Raw genomic sequence first — 20,070 nt, 5'->3', positions numbered from 1 at the left:
TTGAGCTTCCCGTGGCTGGATGTCACTCTCTGGGAATGGTTAAATAGATCTGAGTGAGTCACTTAAACAGACGCCGTGGATGTGAAAATAATTGTCTGGGCAGCCTGTGCCTGCCAGGCCGCCAAGTAATCCTCACACGGCCTGTGACTCAAAGCCAGCCAGAAGGAGAGTTCTCTCTGCTGCTCAGTTGGAAATATTTTGAGGAAGGCACCCAGCTCCTGTTCCCTGTCCCCTGCATCCCTCTGTGTGGTCCTTTCCCCATCCTGAGTGGCCACCACAGGACTGTGCTCACTACCTGCCCTGTGCGTCCTCAGTGGCAGCGTCATGGCAGCGTATCATGGGATCATAAGGATCCTTAAAGATCATCTCATCCCACGCCCTGCCGTGGGCAGGGACACCTTCCAGTAGTCCAGGTTGCTCCAAGCCCTGTCCTGCCTGGCTTTGAACACTTCCAGGGATGGGGCAGCCACAGCTTCTCTGGACAACCTGTACCAGGGCCTCTCCACCCTCACAAGGAAGAATTTCCTCCTAATGTCTAATTAAAACCTGCCCTCTGATGGTGGGAAGCCATTCCCCCTTGTCCTGTCCCTCCATCCCTCGTCCCAAGTCCTTCTCCAGCTCTCCTGGAGCCCCTTTAGGCCCTGGAAGGGGCTCTGAGGTCTCCCTGGAGCCTTCTCTTCTCCAGGCTGAACACCCCCAGCTCTCCCAGCCTGGCTCCAGAGCAGAGGGGCTCAAGTCCTCAGAACATCTCTGTGTCCTCCTCTGAACTCTATCCAGCAGCTCCATGTCCTTCCTATGTTGGAGGTCCCCATGCTGGAGGCAACACTGCAGGTGGGGTCTCACGAGGGCAAGAATCCCTCAGCCCAGGTTGACAGGGAGAAGGGAAAGTACAAGGCAGTGAGTTATGTGAAATTGTTTAATAGGATCGAGGGTGGATATGGGTGGGAAGGGGATATGGGTGGGAAGGGGATATGGATGGGAAGGGACCTTGGAGGTCCCTGGCCCAGTCCCCTCCAGCAAGTCCATTGGATCTGGTTGCTCAGCCACATGCTGAATATCCTTAAGGAAGGATGTCCCACAGCCTCTCTGGGTCCAGTATTTGACTGCCTTCATGACCGTTGTTTTTTTCCAGTATCTAATTTGCATTTTGCTGTCCCAGCATGGTCCAGCACTGGTTGTCCTGTCCCTGTGCACCATGAAGCTTCAGCAGGAAGCTGAAGGTCACTTCCAAGGACCAGCAGGATGCTTGGCCCCAGCTTCTCCCCACCCTCCTGCAGGGCAGTCGCAGGTAGCAGTGGGAACCCCCTTGGCTTTCCAGGTGGACAGTCCCAACTCCCTTGTGTGCACGGCTGTCCTGGGTCCTTGTCTGCTTGCCCAGCCTGGATGGTTTCAGGGAGTTACTCAGCCCAGGCTGGTTTGTTGCTTTATTAAGAAACAATCATTAATTCCTTATTATTACAATTATTAATTTCTTATTATTACAATTTCTTATTATTTATTTACTTCTTATTTTTACAAGTTCTTTCAAGAACGGGAAAAAAATAGATAATTAGTCACTTAAATGAGAACTCAAACTGAAAATATCCTCTTCCTGTCCCTGCATTTGTGCTCATTCTCTGGCAAATATTGGAGAGTGAAGGAATTCACAGATGTGTCCCTTTTCTCCTTTTCCCAATAGTGCTGAAGTTCATAGCTCTGGGTCAGGAATGTGTACAGCCTCTGGTATGATGGGACCTTCCCCCAGCGCATTGCCATCATCAGGATTTTCTAATTATGCCTGTGACTGGCAGCTGGCATTGGAGCCATTGACATGACTCAGTCAGTGTGCCTCAGCTATATTAAACAATGTTTTATTTAATTAAGTCTTGATCTCATCAAAATCAATAGGGAGTGTTGGGGTGGCAGCAGGGAGAGCTGCACTGGCAGGGCACAGTTGAGCACTGGAATGCTGGGCACAGGGATGTGCCCCTGCTCCAGCCCTGCTGTGTCTGGGGGCCCAGCAGTTTCTGGAGCACAGGGTGGTGTGGGGCATGGCTGCACATCCTGGCTCCATCAAGGACATGCTGGTTTCTGGGAGAGGAACTTGGATGAGATCAGACTCACAGGATGGTTTGGGTTAGAAGGGACCTTAAAGACCGTTTAATTCCAATCCTCCCACCATGGACAGGGACACCTTCCACTGTCCCAGGTTGCTCCAAGCCCTGTCCAACCTGGGCTTGGACACTTCCAGGGATGGGGCAGCCACAGCTTCTCTGGGCAACCAGTGCCAAGGCCTCCCCACCCTCGTGGTCCAGCATTTCTTCCCCATGTCCAACCTGACCCTACCCTTGTTCAGTTTAACCCTATTGTCCTGAGTTGGGACCCCAGAGCTGGAGGCAGCTCCAGGGGGGTCTCAGGACTGTGAGGAGAGTCCAGCATGGAGTGTGAGGTGGAAATGCTCTCAGTCTATGGGTGGGAGTTCTCCCAGTCTAGGTGGGGGGAGTGCTCCCAGTCTGGAGGCAGGAGTGCTCCCAGTCCAGGGGTGGGAGTGCTCCCAGTCCAGGGGTGGGAGCGCTCCCAGTCTGGAGGTGGAAGTGCTCCCAGTCTGGAGATGGAAGTGCTTCCAGTCTGGAGATGGAGGTGCTTCCAGTCTGGAGGCAGGAGTGCTCCCACTCCAGGGGTGGGAGTGCTCCCAGTCTGGAGGTGGAAATGCTCCCAGTCAGGGGGTGGGAGTGCTCCCAGCTCTGCTCTCCACACACTGCAGGGCCAGGCAGCAGATTTTTGCAGTGTCTCTAACACATCCATGTTGCTCTTTCCTCTCTCCCCAGAAACGAAGGAGGAGCTGGAAGAGCTGATGTCTGACATAAAGAAGACGGCGAACAAAGTGCGCTCCAAGCTAAAGAGTGAGTGTTGGCTCGTGATGGAGCTGTGGGGCTGTGCCCAGAGCACTCCCATCCTGGGCAAGGGGTGCACCCAGGAATGGGCATCACCTTCCCTCCCCCTGCACCCTCCAGCTGCTTTTATTTGCCCTTTGTGAATTTGCCCCCTTGTGCCCTGTTCCCAGGATGGAGATGAGGGAATGGGGCCACGAGCACCTGGTGGGGTCCAAGCCAGTCCTGTGCCACCACCACTGGCAGGTGTTGGGCTCTGGGCAAACCCCTGGCACAGCCAAAGGGTGGGCTCCAGGGCTGGGTGGGTGAAGAGGTGGTGCTGTGGGACGTGCTGCAGGACATGACCTTCAGTTTCCACCACTGGAACAGTCAGTCAGTCTGTCTGACAGTGAGGAGTGAGAACAACGTGAGTGTCAGCCTGCTGATGGACAGGGTTGTGCTGGAGCCCTCAGATGAGCCCAGAATTCCATGACTGGACTCCAGGGATTCAGGGGGTCAGTGAGGACACCCTGGTGCAGCTTGGATTTGTCTCTGGTAGTCTTGGACACCAGGGTGGGATTTGGTTGAGATTGGTGCAGGAGACCTGGCTGTCTGAAGGGTGGGAGAGGAGCTGATGCTTATCCCATGGCAAAACAAAAATCCTTTTCCATTAGTGTTTTGTTTGGTGTTTTTTAAGAGGCTTTGAGAACCTGAAGGATTGCAGGACAGGCTTCAATTCCTGTTTTCTGCTTCCAGAAAAGGCTCCCTGGTATCATGTTTACCTGGAGCAGAGGATGATTAGTCCTTGTGCTTTGTCCCAAATCGCCTCGTGGCCAGCATGATCAATGACAGAAAACAGTCAGGACTGATCCAAAACAACATCTGCTGACAACAAACTGACTTCTTCAGGCCAGATATTGCTCATGCAGTGGCTAATTCTAATTACCAGCTTCTTGGGAAAATGTGATTTTATTAATTATCATAAATGCCCAGTGTTTGCCAATACTGTTCCTTGGGAATGGGTTTGTGACGAGGGTGGAGGAAGCCCAGTTGCTGATGGAATACACTGAGCTGTGCTGGAGGTTGAGGGGGCAGCTCCAGGGAATGGGGAGCCTCTGCTGCAGGAGGAATCTGCCCCATGCTGGGCTCGAGGGACCTGCTCCAGTGGGGAAGGTGCTGGGAACAGCCAGGCTCAGAGAGCTGTGGGACATCAGCATTGGGAATGGGGTCTTCAGCCCCACTGAGGGGATGCCACCAGCTCACAGCTGGTGGTTTACATGGAGATGTGTGCACCTGCAGGCTGACCAGCCTCCTGATGGGAGCTTCCTTCAGGCTTTATAAGTCCCTGAAATTAAGTCTTTGAATTAGCAGGTCCTGAGCTGGCCTTGAGGAGAAGGTTTCATAGAATCCTAAAGGATTCAATGGTTTGGGTTGGAAGGCACCTTAAAGACTGTCTTGTTCCACCCAACTGCCATGGGCAGGGACACCTTCCACTAGACTAGGCTGCTCCAAGCCCTGTCCAACCTGGCCTTGGACAGTTCCAGGGATGGGGCAAGATTGCACTGCCCTCATCTGTGCCAACCCTCCTGCCCTGCAGCCCTGTGCCCTCTCCCTGCCCAAACCATGGTGGGACATGGGGCACTGCTCCTCCCTGACATGATTCATGGGCTTTGGACAGTGAGGGCTTCATCTCAATTAGCTGCATAATTAAAGGGGCAGATCCCTGCCCTGCTGCAGGTGAAGTGCATTCTTGCCAGCCTGGTGAGTCCTCCCTGTGCCAAGCTGGGCAGCTGGAGGAGCTGCTATTTTTAGGGTCCCTGGAGAAGTTTTGAGGTTTGGTATTTTGCAGAGACATTTTAGCTCTGGGTTTCCTCCTCCTGAGTCGCTGGGCAGAACAGCTCTCCATTTGGTTTGAGTACTGACCTGAGCATCGTATCAGTTTTGTATGGAAATCCTGGCTCACCTGCCTGGGAATGACAGTGCTGCCCTTGACAGCCCCAAATCTCAGCCAGTGGGCAGGCACCAGGTGTTTTGCAGTCATGAAATGGGGCTTTGCTGCCAGTCCAGGCTGAATGTCAGGCCGGAGTCAGGAGCTGGGAACTCCTTGATCCAAAGGCTTCAGTCTTTCACAGTCCCTTTGCCAAACAATCCCTTTCCTTTGGTCAGGCATTGGAACAGGCTCTCCAGGGAAGTGGTGGAGTCACCATCCTTGGAAGTGTTCAGAAATCAGTAGATGTGCCATTTGGTGCTGTGCTTTAGCGGGCATGAGGTCGAAGTTTGGATTTGATGATCATGGAGGTCTTTTCCAACCTTCTTGATTCTGTGATTCTTCTCCAAACAGCACAAAATAATCTATGTCCTTCTACCCCAACCAGGTATTGAGCAGAGTATTGAACAAGAGGAAGGACTGAACAGGTCATCGGCTGACCTGCGGATAAGGAAAACTCAGGTGAGTCTCTGCCCTCTGGCACCAGGAGGACAGGAATTGGCAGCTGAGGGATTCCAGGAGGTGCTGGGAGAGGTGGGCTGTGCTTGGCTATAGAACAGCCTTCTCTGAGTGAAGCTCTGTCTCCTGCCCCACCGTGCAAGGTTACTGTGTAGTTTTTTTTACCTTCTGGTGATGCTTTGGTGAGAGAGCACCCCGGGGGGATGCAGCCATTGTTCCAGCCTGGAATCTGCCCCTGTGTCACTGCAGTGCCTGGTCTGGGGGATGTGGGTGAAGACAAAGCATCTCAGAGCCTTGCTCTGCAGCCAGGAGTGGGGTTTAGCAAATTATTAAAGGGATAAAGGCAACAGGAGCTGCCAGTGTTGCTCTTCATCACCTGGGGTGGGATCCAGATGTGCATCTGCGGCTCTCACAGGGGTCCTGCACACACACAGCTCAGTAAAAGTCCTGCTTTCTCCACACTCTGCAGTGGTGCTGAAAGAGTTCTGGTGTTTATAGTTTGTTTATCTCCCTCTCGGTCTCTGTGAGAAGCCACTCACAGAGCCTGCTCTCCCATCCGCAGTCGGTGCAGGATCGATATGGCAGTGATGATAACAGATCACCTCTGCAGAGGCAGCTCCCAGCTGGAACCCCAGCACCCTCCAGCTCCACACTCTGCAAAGCTGGGGCAAGGGAAAGGCCCACTTGTCTCTAGGGCAGGTGGGACAGGGAATTTCTGGGGCACAACAGAACCAAAGGATGGTGCAGTAGCAGGAGAGCAGCGAGTCCCCTGCAGGCAGGTCTGCTGTCCCTCCTGGAGGGACCCAGCGTGGGCAGAGCTCTGCTGTGGTTGGAAAGGACCTTCCAAGATGATCCAGTCCAACCCCCTGCCATGGGCAGGGACACCTTCCACTCTCCCAGGTTGCTCCAAACCCCGTCCAACCTGGCCTTGAACACTTTAAGCGATGGGACAACCACAGCTTCTCTGGCTTGGGCTACCTTCCCCACATTTGAGGAGTGAAGAGTTGCCTGCCCTGGGTGAAACAACTCCATTTCCTAACTGTAGTTAATATTTTCTGTTTAATGAGTTTCTTTCAAACACAAGGTACATTTTGGTATGCATTTGATTTGCTGTGAATATTCAGGTAGCTTTATTTAATAACTGAAAGCCCATCTCAAGTGCTTTTTTTCCAGCCCATTTCGCATGAAACTCCGTGTTCCTTCAAAAATCAAATGCATTTTGTAGACATGTGGGATGCCTGTGGGAACATAAAATAGCAATCTGAGAAAATAAACACTGAGTTAAATAACTTCTGAAGCAAAAGAGGTGTAGCGTGGTGTGCTGGCGAGCAGGAAGGGTGTCACTCAGCACCCAGGCTATATTTGACTGCAGATCAGCATAGGTTGGTAGTTTTCAGCTGAATGAGAATGAAGTGGATTTTAGGAAAAACAGTTTTGGAAAGACAGAAGAGTCCCTTGGATGGCACGTCATGGCATTGCTGGATTTTGGGCTGAGATGCTCAGGAGCTGTTCTGACCTTGCTCTGGGCCAGCACCTCTGGAGCAGAGGTTGGAGCTGGAGCTGCCAGGGGCATTCGTGTGAGGTTTGTGGTGGAGGAGGGAGAAGATGAGAAGATGAGCTGAGACTGAGGCTGTGCCATAAATACTCTGCTGCTTCTGGCTCAGAATAGCTGCAGAGCAAATCCAGGTGTATCCTCAAGATGTCTCCAGTGCTGTCTCCTGCAAGGAGGGCTGTGCTGGCTGGGGCTGCTCCAGGTGTGACAACACCTGCACCAACACGGCTGAGTGCTGGTGGCACCAGGCATGTCTGGCAGTCACCGTTCCCATGATGGGCAAAGACTGTCCAGAGAGAGGCAACAGAGCTGGAAAAGGGTCTAGAGAGTCATATGAGTCATATGAGGAGTGGCTGAAGGAGCTGGGGGGGCTCAGCCTGAAGAAAAGGAGGCTCAGGGGGTACCTTCTTACTCTCTACAACTCCCCGACAGGAGGTTGGAGCCAGGTGGGGGTCAGGCTCTGCTCCCAGGGAACAAGGGACAGGACAAGAGGAAATGGCCTCAAGTTGCTCCAGGGGAGGTTCAGGTTGGATATCAGGTAGAATTCTTCCATGGAAAGGATGATCAGGCATTAGAAGAGGCTGCCCAGGGAGGTGGTGGAGTCCCCATTCCTGGAGGTGTCCAAGGAATGACTGGACATGGCACTCAGTGCTCTGGGCTGGAGGACAGGGTGGGAATCAGGCAGAGGGTGGACTTGATGATCTTGGAGGCTTTTTCCAACCAAAATGATTCTGTGATTCTGTGACTTTGAGCAGCCTTGGCCTCAGCTCCAGTTTGCTTGGGCACAAGTGGTGTGAGGGGGGTGCTGCCAACCACCCCAGGGTGTCCTCTGGGGGCTGGAGGCTGTGCTCAGGGTCAGGGGTGTCACCTGCTGCCACCTCCCCCTTAGTGCTCTGTCACACTCTCCAGAGCAGCGTTCGGACTGGAAATGCCTTTGGGGTGGCTGGAGGTGCAGGGGGTGCTCAGGACTGAGCCTTCCCTGCCACGGGGATGGCAGGGCTCTCCCTCCTCCAGGACCCTGACCCCCCTCTCTCCTCCTCTCCCCTCCACAGCACTCCACACTGTCCCGCAAGTTCGTGGAGGTGATGTCCGAGTACAACGCCACGCAGACCGACTACCGGGAGCGCTGCAAGGGCAGGATCCAGAGGCAGCTGGAGATCAGTGAGTAAACCTGGAGTGGGAACACAGCTGGGCTGTGTGTGTGCCATGGGGCCACGTCCTGCACTGGCTCCTGATGGATCAGAGCTGCTCCTATAACTGGGTAGAGCTCCCCTGGAAAACGCAGGGGGGCAGAGGGGCCCATGGGTGTGACTGGGACACGGCTCACGTGGGAGATGGACAGGGGGTGGTACCTTGAGTTTCAGTGGCACAGCACATCCAGCAAAGCACATCCCGAAATACTGCGGAGAGAGCAGCACCGGGAGCACAGGGAGAGGAATATCTTCCTTGTTTGCAGCTCGTTTTTAATTCAAAGGAGCTCATGGGAATTCCCGCCTCCCATGTGTGCCTTGCCCTTCCTCGGGGTGCTCTTCATCGTGGCTGAAGTGGGCTAAACATGAAAGCAGAGAAGGGAGCTCTTGAGATGGGAGCAGTCCCTGCTCCCAGTGGTTTGCATTGCAGGGGAGAAGCAGGAGCCTCAGTGCCTGCCCCAGGCACCTCCCAGAACCCAGGACCTGATGGCTCTTAGCAGCAGTAATGTTGTTTTCTGTCCAAGGGAGGGGCCCATGTGACACCTCTGAGGCTGGTGACACCTCACCCAGGTGACACCACCGTGGCACTATGATCTCTCTGAGTCATCCAGAGCCCATCGTCCAGGATAAGTCTGGTCCTGCCTGTCCACAAAACACTCACCTGATGGTTCTGCTGGGCAGTCAGTGATACCTGGATAGTTTTAGAGCAATGGGATCATCTCCCAGCAAGGAAGAACCATGTCACCACCGTAATTAGGAGAATAAGCAAGGGGAAAGTCAGGGCATGCAGAGATTTAAAGAGATTTTTGTAAATAATCTCATTGTCAGAGGCGTCGTGGGGTTTGTGCTCGGAATGGAAGGATCTGAATCCTAGTCCTTTTTTTTTAATCTCACAACCAAATGGATGTTTTTCTTCCTTTCAACAACTCAGTGTGAATGATGACAGGAGGTCTGTGAGTCAGAGTGGTGTCCTTGGTGGTCTCCTGTGGGAATGTCTTTCATGGGCTGGGATGCCTGGAAATCTGGGTGCTGTGGGGTTTCTGTGGAGGGCTCGAGGGAGACTCAGCTGTGCAAGCCTCTGTTAAAATTAGTCTTTCTGATGTATAATAGTAACAGGGCTGTCCCAGGGTGGCTGGATGGGAAGGCTGACTGACACAAGGCTCAACAAGAGCTTGCTAGTTTGCTGTAAAGCAGGATGATGTGTCACTGCTCCAGCTGCCTGACTCATTCATCAGCCAACGTCATCCTGCAGGTGACAGCCGAGGGGTGGCTTGTCACGTGAACAGGAATTTAAGGTATCCTTGTGCCTCCCTCTGAGAGAGGAGATTTGGGAGGACTCAGCCGTATCCCTGATCGGCTGCAGACCTGAAGGAAACCTTCCTCTTGTTTTCCTACTGGATTTTGGAAGGACTTTGCTGCTCTACTTAGATTCTGCAGATACATCAAGTTATACTTGTGTTTGCTGTCTGTCCTGCTGGGCTGCTGGTGCCTGACAGAGCCTGATGGCTGCAGGAAAAGGGCTGCTCAGGATTCCCTGTGGAGCAGTGAGGGATGCAGGGGAGGTGTCCCAGTTCCTGATAGCGAGGGACCTGCATTCCCTTTTGGATGGAGTTGTGGAGCAGGTGCAGAGGCAGGGTGGGGTTGTGCTGGGGAGGGACACAGTCCTCTGCACAGCCCAGGTGGGATTCCCACATCCAGACAGCGGGAAATCTCTCCTGGCAGAAAGGCTCATCAAAAGGAACAGCTTATGGAGGTTTTACTGCCTGGCCTGGGGCTCTGCTTGGCCTGGGGTGTCCCAGGGAATGCCTTCAGCTCCGGCTGCTCCGGGGGCTCCTGCGCAGTCTCTTTGGAGCAGAGCTCAGCTGGGATGTGGCGACTGCACTAAAACTCCACAAAATCCTCAGCTCTCACTTTTAGCTGAGAGATCCAAAGATAGAAAGTGCTGGGAGCTCTGACAGCAAAGCCAGTAAATCACTCGGGTTTTGGAAGTGTGAGAGCAGGGACTTTTCAGCAGCTCCGGGGGGGCTCCCCAGTGCCCAGCAAGCTCCTCTGTCCTCACCACATCTGCTCCTGGCTCTGCAATGATGTGAAATCACTGCTCTGGGCCATAGCCATCCCCTGGGGCTCCCCACAGCCCTCTCAGGATCTGTTCCTTCTCCTTGTGTAAGCACTGCCATGTCTGTGTGTGTGCCAGAGGTTGTGTCTCAGTGACCATCACCATCACCCTGCCCAACCAGAAGCATGTCTGATGGCATGAAGTGGATCTCTCCTCTCCTTCTCCATCTCCCTTCTGCATCTCCCTTTCCATCTCCTTCCTGTCTCTTCCCATCCCCTCCCCTCTCCCACTGCTTCTACTTCAGCCTTAATCGTTGGCCTCACCCCTTCCTTACTCACTTTGTTCTGTTCCCAAGCACTCCAACATCACAGGTGCCATGGAGGAATCACAGGATGACTGTGGAGGGATGGCAGGATGCTCTGTGTCCTGGGGTTGGTGACAGCAGGACAGATGTGCAGTGCCCCCTGTCTGCTGCCAGGAGCTGTGTCCCCCCCTGCACTGCCTGTGGTGGGAGTTGTCACTCCTTCATTTCTTTCCTCTCCATTTTGTCCATTAGGAGAAATTATATCTTAAATCTAATTAGTTTTTGCTCCCGGAGAAATTGGATTTGGAGCTTGGAGGAGCTCTCTGTGGTGGGTGTGCAGCTGAAGCTGTGGAGGTGCTGCACAGACGCTCCTTGTTTTTGGGAACAGTTTTGTTATGTGCAAGACTGAGGAGCCAAAAATAAAGCATCTGCTGCCTCTGAGGGCACTGCGAGAATTCATCGGTGCCCACCCTGCTGTGCCAGGCCAGCTGAACTGTTGGGCAGAACAACGAGCTGTGGGTGCATCCCACTCTGAGCCAGGAGGGTTCAGGGCCCTGGCAGCTCATCTGGGCTGCCCCAGGTGATTCCGGAGCTGATTTAGGATTCCTGTGGCACTTTCATCTCAGGAATGACCACAGGATTTATCTTGAGTGCAGATGCTGGCACAGTGCTGGCCACTGGCCCTGCCACCCCTGCCCAGGATGAGCAGAAGGGCCCTGAGGGCCGGGGAGGTTGGTGGCACTTTGTGACATGCTGGGCAGGTTTTTGTAGCTGAAACCTCATCCTGACACCAGCTTGGGCAATGCCAGATCTGTCTGAGCTGAGGGACAGCCAAGTGGATCAGTGACTCTCACATGTGGGCAGACAGGACAGCACTATCAATCTCTCCATGAGTTGTATGGATTTGAGTCTGATGGGAGCTTAAAAGCCAGCTCCAGATAGAGGATCCCAGCCTTGGGAGGGTGCCTTGGCCTCAGTGTGTCCAGCCTGAGCCCCAGCTGTGGCTCTGCAGGTGCTTGTGCAGCCCTGCTGCTGGAAGGAGGGATATTGCCAGCCCAAGGAGCCCAGCTGAGCCCTTTTAATTCAGCCACGGTGTGTTGGACTCCTACAGCCCCGAGGTGCCTTGAGTCTTCCCTATTTATAGGCCATCTGTGTGCAGAATTAGGCAAACTGGCATCAGCTGGGTGGTGGGGGAGAGCTGTGCCACTGGAGGCTTCCCTGGGAGCTTCCCTCACACCCTGCTGGGGCCACTCTGCCCCATCCTCTGGGAGCTGGTCCATGGGGATGGTCACTCCATCCAGGTGGGCATTGCAGGGCCAAAGGCTGTGCCTTGAGGTGGGAATTCTCCCCAGTGGCTTCATGTCCACCTGTCCCAGAGCTTCCAATGGCCCTGGGCACTCTCTCTTGCCATTCTCTCCCTGCCAGCTCAGGGCTGAGGTTGCTTCTCCCCATGTGTTGCAGCTCCCACCAAGCTCTGGGCTGCTTGTCTTGTTGGCAGAACTGCTTCTCCCCAGGAAACTTTAATTTCTAGAGTTGCCAAGTAAGAAGCAAATGTACCTTGGAGCTCTCTGGGGGAGGCACAGGTCCAATTCTCAGGATTTTCCAGTGTTTTGCCAAGTTTCTGGGCAGTAGAGTTCCCCCAGGCTCCTCTCCCTTTGCAGTGACTCTGTCCTTTAACTCCAGTTCGTGACTGTGCTGTGGCTCTGTGGTGATGTGGGCAGCAGATCAGGCAGGTACCCAGCACACTTTGAGCTGATTTCATTGCTGTGGAGGAGCTAATGACAGCTTTTCCAAACCAGGAAACCTGGCCAGGAGGCAGTGGCCTCCCTGGGAAGCCCTCTGGGGTCCTGCAGGTTGGTGATGTGGTTCTATGGGCAGGTGCTGTGCTGGACAATGTGGGTGATGTGCAGCCTCCGGGCCCTGTGCTTTGGCTGAGCATTAAAGCAAGTTCTTCCTGACCAGCCATGGCCCTTGGCCAGGCTGGCACTGCCTGGCTGGGTGTTAATCCATGTGATGTCTTTGCTCTTGTCCTTCACCTCGACGCAGCTGTTACCAGCCCTGTGCTCTGCATTAGGGGAATGAGGCAGTGAGGAGGTGGTGAGAAACAGGAAGGGAACATGTATCCTGCATCCTATCCCACCTCTGCCCATGAGAGACGTGGCATCCCCTGGAGCTGATCCCACCACTTTCCCTCGGGGCTGTCTCCAGGGCCTGCACTGGGCAGAGCAAGTAGCCCACCTGGCTCCTTGTCATCGGGCAGTGACTGCTCAGAGCTGGGCACATCAACAGGAGGGTTTGTAAATTTGTGCTACTTGAGCCCTTGTTCTCCCTTCCTGGAAGCAAGGCAGTGTCAGCCCAGAGTGAGGAGCCAACAGGTAGGAAGGGCTGGCAAGGAGATGTCGTGGGTCACCCTTGGTGGTAGTGATGCTCTGTCACCCCAAAACATGTAATAGTGGCTGGAAACTGGCTGTGGATTCTTCCCAGAGCTGGGGAGGGTGGGGAGGGTGATTGATCCTGAGATTCTGAGATCCTGAGAGCCCTGAGCATACAATGGCAGAGCTCAGCCCTCATGTGCAGCTCTGAGCTCCCACGGGGCACAGATGGGGCTCAGGTTGTTTTTGTGACACAAAACAGCAGCTTCTCATGGTTTTGGGGGCATGAACAGGTCGTAGCTGTCAAGATCAGCCTCACACAGGAAGCTCCCTGTGCCTGTGGATCTGTACCATTCCTCCACCCCGAGGTGCCCTGGACTCATCCTGGAGGATGCTGTTGTCCCTTTCAGCATGACTGGCTGCAGGCAGCGTGGCACAGGGGAGCACTGCACCAGACCCCAGCCCTGCCCTGCTGGTTTTGGGTTCATTGGGCTTGGTGAAGTCACTTCATGAGTTCCTCCTGCCCAACTGCCCCATTTGCTCCTCATCACACTGGTGAGATGTCACCTGCCCTCTCTGCAGGTGACCTGCTCACCTGCCCATCCCACTGGGCAGTCCCAGTGCCTTGCCCAGCATCTCCATCTGTTCAGGTGTAATTCCACATGTCCCATGTGGCTGTTAGCCTGAGGAACACACCGCAGTTGATGTGGGGATCAGTGCCATCCATGGAGTGATCAGCATCTCTGCACTGTAGCAGTGTGGAGCATGTCCATGGGGATGAATTGCTCCCGTAGGAGCCATGGAAGTCCCATCCCAGGGACACAAAGGGCTGTGCCACAGGGGGAAGGACAGAGCCTGGCTTCTGTTACACAGCAGCAGGGCCAAAACTTGGGCAGCCCAGCTGAGCCTGTTGTCCTCGTGGCCTCGAACTGGCCTAGGATGGGGTTTGCCAAGAGCATCCCTGCTTGTGGCTTGCTGCTCTCCATCCTTCCTCCTTCACAGCCACCAGCTGGATGCTGCTGGCTGCCCAGCAGGAACAAGCAGCATGACCAGGAGGAACAGATGGGCTTTCCTGGTTGAGCTGAGCCAAGCTGGCAGCTCAGTCCCCTTAAAAAGAGGGGTGTCAAAGCTGGGCAGTGAGAGGGCAGCCCCTTGATCTGCCCAGTGTGCTCTTAGGGGTGGAAGCTTTGCTCCATTGCACTCATGGGAAATGCCATGGAACCAGCAGAGCCCTGTGGTGGGACTATGGGACTCCTGTTGTGGACAGAAGACTCCCCCTGACCTGTGTTGTGTCATTGCAGCTGGCAGGACCACCACCAGCGAGGAGCTGGAGGACATGCTGGAGAGCGGCAACCCAGCCATCTTCTCCTCTGGGGTAAGCATGGGCTACAGCTGAGCCAGTCCTGTTATCCCAGGGGATGGGCAGGTGGATGTGCTGCCACAGCGGCCACAGTACTGGAGGAGGCCCTAGGGGCTCGTGTGTGGCCTGAGGATGCTGTTGGAGCAGAGCCTGCATCCTGGCTTCCTGCTGCAAACTACTTGGCTGGAGTTGTTGGAGGGGCTCTGGAGCTCCTTCTCGTCCCTCTCTTGGTGCCCCCAGTCTCAACATCTGAGCTGGGGCTCAGCACAGTGCTCAACAGCCTTGTCTCCTTTGCAGATCATCATGGATTCAAACATCACCAAGCAGGCACTGAATGAGATCGAGACACGGCACAGCGAGATCATCAAACTGGAGAACAGCATCCGAGAGCTGCACGACATGTTCATGGACATGGCCATGCTGGTGGAGAGCCAGGTACGGAGACGCTGCGGCCCAGGGGCCGCTCACCTGGGGGAGCTGGAGGGTGATGGGGGTCCCTGCGGTGGGTGGGGAGGTTGGGGGACAGTGGTCCCTCTCCTGGGTGGGTGCTGAAGGGAAAAACCACATCTAGGACCGCTGTGGCTCCCAGTGGGGCTGAGCTGGGCTCCCCAGGGCCGGAGCCACCCGCCCTGTGCCCCACAGCCAGGGGTGCCGCGTGCCTGGGGTGGGAGGTTTGGTGATGGGCTCTGGAGGAGGGCAGTGGGTGGCTGCCACGCAGGGGGAGATTTCTCCATCTCCCCTGAGCATCGGGCCCAGATGGGTGAGCTCGAGGTGCCGCCAGCCCACGGCACAAAGCCCTTCAGCCGGGCACGTGGTCTGGTGTCTGTGCTCACCCCCCTTCTTGCCTGCCATGCTGCCACGGCCCGAGGAGACATCGGTGGCAGGTAAAGGCCCACTGGCCGAGCCCCGTGGTGCTGCATGCTCTGCTCTGCATGGCTGCTCCTGCATGACAGACGTGTGGGGTTTGTGGTTCCTTGCCCTGCTCTAAGGGCTGGTCAGTGCCAGCACCCTGCCTTGCCCTGTGGGGTGAGAGGCTCCGAGCTGCCAGCACTGGGAGCAGAGGGATGCCAGGCTGGCAGCAGGGCTGGCAGCTGTCCTCTGCCCCAGGAATAGCACAGGTGGAAAGGAAAGCAGCACCTTTAGGCAAGGCAAGGAACAGCTGGTGGAATCAGTGCTTGGGGGGTAACACCACAGCAACCCTGGGCTTCAAGGCTTGTCCTCCCCATGCTCTCCAACATTAGGTTGAGAAACGGGCACTGCAGACCTGCTGGCCATGAGCCCCCAGCTCTGCAGCTCTGATTACCTCCATGCCATACAGGAGGGCACTGGGCTTCGAGCCACTGGCCCCTGCCAGCCCTGTCCAGCTGCTGCAGGACTTGGCTGCTTCCCTGCACAGTCAAGATGGGGTCAAAGGAGGTGGACAGGCTGGGGGAGCTCACCCCAGCCCATGTCCCCACATCCACAGGAGCCCATATCTCCAGCCCGTCCCTGCAGTAGGGAGCACAGCAGTGTGGATTGGAGTGGTGGTCCCTGCATGCGCGTGGTTTCGTGAGCATCCCGTGTGGCACTGCTGGGGATGTCCTTGCTCCCTGCTGAGCCTCTGGTTTCTGCAGCATGCAGCGCGGTGTCCGTGTAGACCCTTTTGTGGCTTTGATGTCACCTGAGATATTGGGCAGGGTGGCCACCAGGCCAGGATCAGGCTGGGAACCGCCTCGGCCCTCTCCCTTGCTTGTGTCCCTGCTGGGACGTGCACAGAGGTCCTCTGGGACAGGGCATGCCGTGCAGAGCTCCCACCCCAGGGCACCCCAGAGCACCCAGAGCCCGCAGGCAGCTGACAGTTGCTCTCTCCACGCAGGGCTGCCAGGCAGGGCAGCGCCCACCCGGTGCCGGGGAGCAGCGGAGCAGGAAGGAGCTCACGCCGGCACACGCGCGGGCGCGTGGGCTGTGTCCTCGCTCTGCAGGGAGAGATGATTGACCGCATCGAGTACAACGTGGAGCACTCGGTGGACTACGTGGAGAGGGCTGTGTCTGACACCAAAAAAGCGGTGAAGTACCAGAGCAAAGCCAGACGGGTGAGTCACGGCTCTGTCTGGGGCCCGTCTGCCCCTGCCTGCACTGCTGACACCTCTGTCCCGGGGACAGGGCTCTGCCAGCAGCCTGCCTGCCCCTCTGCCTGCCCTGGGCAGGGTGGCACAGCCTCGCAAGTGCCTGGGCACTGTGTTTCCCCACACCACTGTCTGCAGCCCGTGGCCTGCGGGTGGCACGGCTGAGGCAGAGCTCCCAGTGCAGGCTGCATGAAAGCTGACAATGAGCCATGGGGCAGGCCTGCTGCCTGGGGAGAGGAAAAGGGACAGGGTGGATCCCCTGGGCCAGGCCTGCTGTGAGAACCATGCCCCTTGCCAATAAAAAGTAGAGAAAAGGCATGGTCCAGCTCAGACACTGAGCACAGTGCCAGCTGCCTGTCCCGCTCCCAACACGGTCCTGTATCAGCACAGGAACCCAGGGGCCACCAGCTCAGCTCGGCCAGCCCAGGGCTGAAGCAGGAGCTGGGGTGCTCATCCCTGCCCAGGGCAGCCAGAGCCCCTCTGGCTCCCAGGATGCTGCTCAGAGCCCACTGGGGCAAAGGAGAACAACAAGGGCAGACTGCAACCTCGGCTCCTGGGTGCATCCTGCCCTAACACTCACCATCCCCTCTCCCCTCTCTCCCTGCCGCCACCGGGACACCTGAGCAGAAGAAGATCATGATCATAATCTGCTGCGTGATCCTGGGCATCGTCATCGCCTCCACCTTCGGCGGCATTTTCGGCTAAACTCACCCCACGGGACTGTTTGTGTGCGATGGACGGAGCCGCGCGTGCCATGGGGCTGCAGCCACACCGGAGCGACCCACGCAGCCCCGGAGCCTCCCAGCAGCATTTCAGTTTCTAATGCATGGTTGTTTGTGACGCTGTGTGTGCGGTGCGGTGCGTCTGTGTGGAGGGAGCGCCGGCCCCGGGGCGCAGGCGGGGGGCGGGGGACGGTGATGGGCACGAGGGGGACCCTGGAGTGGGGAACCCGAGCTCTCATCACTGCTCCAGCCCGGGTGGCTGGCTGGGACCAGGTGGGGACAGAGGCGCCCTTGGGGTGCTGCTGCTCCTCCTGTGCTGGGCAGGCTGTGTTAGAGACAGCTGAGGATGAGGAGGGACAGGAGGCAGGTGTTAAGGGGTCTTCGGGAGCACAGTGCCCAGTCAACCTCCCCAGCTTCCTCATCACCTCCAGCCAGAGCTCTCATGTCTGTCAGCTGCGTCTGTGCTTGCAAATACCTTCCCTTGGGCTGCTTCTCTCCGGGGTCCTTCCCCAGGGGTGTGCTCTGCCCGGCCCTACCTGTCCTGTGGCTGTGCCTGGCTCTGGGGCTCTGTCACTGTCACTCCGCCAGTGGCAGGGCTGTCCCCTCCCCAGGAGAGCCCTCGCTCTGGTGCAGGTGCCAGGGGCTGGATGTGCTGCTGGGGGCGGTGGGTGCCTGATGGAGCAGTGTGGGATAAGCAGCTGCTGCTTGGGGTCATCACAGTTGCCTGGGGACAGGGACAGGCCACGTGGGGACCTGTGCTGCACCTGGTTGCTGGCCTGGCAGGGCAGGATGGCACAGGTAGTTTACGGCCAGTGAGTTTTGCTGTCCGCTCGCCCTGCACCGGAGCCTCATCATTCTGCTCTCAGCCCTGGCACACAGTAGTCCTGGTTCCTGCTGCCCCAAGGCCTGGGCTCTGTTGCTGGGATTTGGGGCTGGCACTGATGCCCACAGCACCTGGCAGCATCTGCCTGCTCCATTCTGGCTTCTCCACACAGGCCAGGGGTTGGAGGCAGTTGGGCTCTCTCCTCTTGTGGTCCCAGGAAAAGCCCTTGCTGCATCCACCCCCCTGCAAGTGAGGGGTAGCAGCCTTCCTCCTCCTGTATCCAACCAGCTCCTGAGCAGGCCAGTGCCTGACTGCCTCTTTGCCACCTCCTGGCACACCCCTGCCCCTGGCACAGCGCCCTTCTGCTCAGCCATCCTGTGAGGCACCTGTCCTCGGTGGGGTGCTGGGGGAGCACCTCTGCCACGCCCAGGAGATGGATGCAGCTGCTGTGGGGTCCTGCTGGCAGCTCAGAGGGGTCCTGTGCTACCACTGCCCATTTCCCTGGGGCCGGGGACAGGGCTCTGCCCTCACCTTCCTCCGGAGAGCCCAGGGCTCCGGCTGGCCCGTGCACATGCCAGAGCACCCCAGAGGAGCCCCGAGCAGGGGAGGCGCTTGGGGCCAGGCTCACTGCCATGCACTGGGACAGGGCTGTGAGCCCAGGTGCTGGTAGCAGAAAAGGGGCACTTGACAGCAGCCAGTATTCCAGCCACGGGCAGCGTCACCTCCCTGCTCCCACGGGGGTCAGGGCAGGGCTGCTCCAGCAGCCGGTGGGGTGCTGTGGCTCAGGCACTGGTTGTGTGGTGCCCATGGGTGCGGGGGGAAGGCAGTGGCTGTAACCACACAGCACTGCATCCTCCAGGGCCAGCCCTCCCCAGCAGCAGCCCTGCCACTGTCACCCGACGTCCCACCGTACAGCCCCCGGTTGCATCCAGCCGCCCTTGGGAAGTGAGTCCAGCCTGGTCCCCCACACTGCCCAGCCCAAGCCCCTTGGGGTGCGGCCACATCCAAGGCCGGAGCCCCCTTTCACGGTCCTGCACCAATGGATGTGAGCTCCAGCACTGCAGCCTGCGTGGGCTGAAGGGCTTGGGGCACCGGGGCTGCGCAGGCAGGGGCAGGAGGGAGGCACGGGCAAGGTCCCTGCTCTGGGGGGACATGTCTGGCTGCAGGCAAGGGAGCTGGAGGCGATGCCGAGTGCCCGTGCTCCTGCCCCTGTGCAGCTGCCTGCCACGGCTGCCTGTGCTCGCTCTGCCGGGCCAGCGAGAGCCTCGGGCCCCTCCTCCGGGAAGCAATAACACTGGGCAGGCAGGAAAATCCTCCTCGCAGGCTCCCGCCCTGCAGCTGTGCCCACTGCTAGCACAAGGTGAGTTTTTTTTTTTTCTTCCAAGCAGCGGCTTTTGCAGCACATGCTCACTTGACATCAGGGCTGTGGCACCCCCGTCAAGGCACAAGAGGAATTCTGGTCCTTGCTCCTTCCTTGTTGGCACCACCACTGCCAGCAGCCCCCCAGCAGCAGGAGCCGGGCGGGGGCAGTCTGGGCCGCTGGCACTTTGCTGGGATCCTGCAGGCCGTGGCACTGCCAGGCTCCGAGGCGAGGGAGGCGAGGAGCAGGCTGCCACTGCTGCCCCACAGGCAGGCTCACACTGTCCTCGCTGTGAGGGGAGGGTGTTTTGGTGCAATAATTACCCCTGCACTACGGGAAGCCCCGTTCAGTTCCTTTTTACCTACCTGTTGTTGCATGTACAGACCAAATCACCAAGTGTGGTTGTGCTTTGGGAAGACATTTCACTTTTTTCTTTCCAACCCCCCCAACCTCCGCCCGCTTGTCCTTTGGGTTCCACCACCTCTGTTCCAAGTGCCACCTGCCCTCCCCGCACCGGGAGCGTGTCGATGCAGTATTCCACGAGCAGTGTGGGGCACGCACAGCTTGCACTCGAACTGGGGATTGGGTTTTTTTTGTAATTAATGTACTTGAAGGCTTTCCGAGCCCCCCGTGGAGTTGTACTGTTGCTGTACTGTGAGCTAAGTGTCCTTGTTTTCTATGTGGATCTTGACCCTGGCTTGCTCTGTCTCACTGGGCTGGATGACACTGTATGTTGCCTCTTTTCTCCTTCCCCCTTTTCCCTCCCTGCTAGCCTCCCTTTCTTCTCCCAAAGCTTTGGGTGCAAAACAGCTTCCCATTTTGTGGAATTTTTATGTAGAATAAACATTTGTAACTGTAAAGCTCTGGCTGGCACCTCTCTGTTTCAGGGGAAGGGAAGAGGTGACGGGGTACAGCCAACCCCAGTACCCTG

At 56.9% G+C, this 20,070-nt stretch overlaps 1 protein-coding gene across 1 annotated transcript in view; it reads left to right on the top strand.

The window, feature by feature from the left end:
- Positions 1-19,999, top strand: part of STX1A (syntaxin 1A) — a 66,627-nt gene extending 46,628 nt beyond the window's left edge. The window contains exons 4-10 of the mRNA XM_032707650.1: positions 2,808-2,882; positions 5,225-5,298; positions 7,900-8,008; positions 14,071-14,144; positions 14,427-14,564; positions 16,091-16,201; positions 16,862-19,999. Of these exons, the coding sequence (XP_032563541.1) occupies positions 2,808-2,882; positions 5,225-5,298; positions 7,900-8,008; positions 14,071-14,144; positions 14,427-14,564; positions 16,091-16,201; positions 16,862-16,939 (659 nt within the window). The 3' untranslated portion in view covers positions 16,940-19,999. The remainder of the gene's footprint in view (positions 1-2,807; positions 2,883-5,224; positions 5,299-7,899; positions 8,009-14,070; positions 14,145-14,426; positions 14,565-16,090; positions 16,202-16,861) is intronic.
- The last annotated feature ends 71 nt before the right edge of the window (positions 20,000-20,070 follow it).

Source organism: Chiroxiphia lanceolata, chromosome 20 (assembly GCF_009829145.1).
Source record: "Chiroxiphia lanceolata isolate bChiLan1 chromosome 20, bChiLan1.pri, whole genome shotgun sequence".
In the NCBI taxonomy this organism is placed as follows: Eukaryota; Metazoa; Chordata; class Aves; order Passeriformes; family Pipridae; genus Chiroxiphia; species Chiroxiphia lanceolata.
This window is presented reverse-complemented; position numbering and strand designations above follow the sequence as displayed.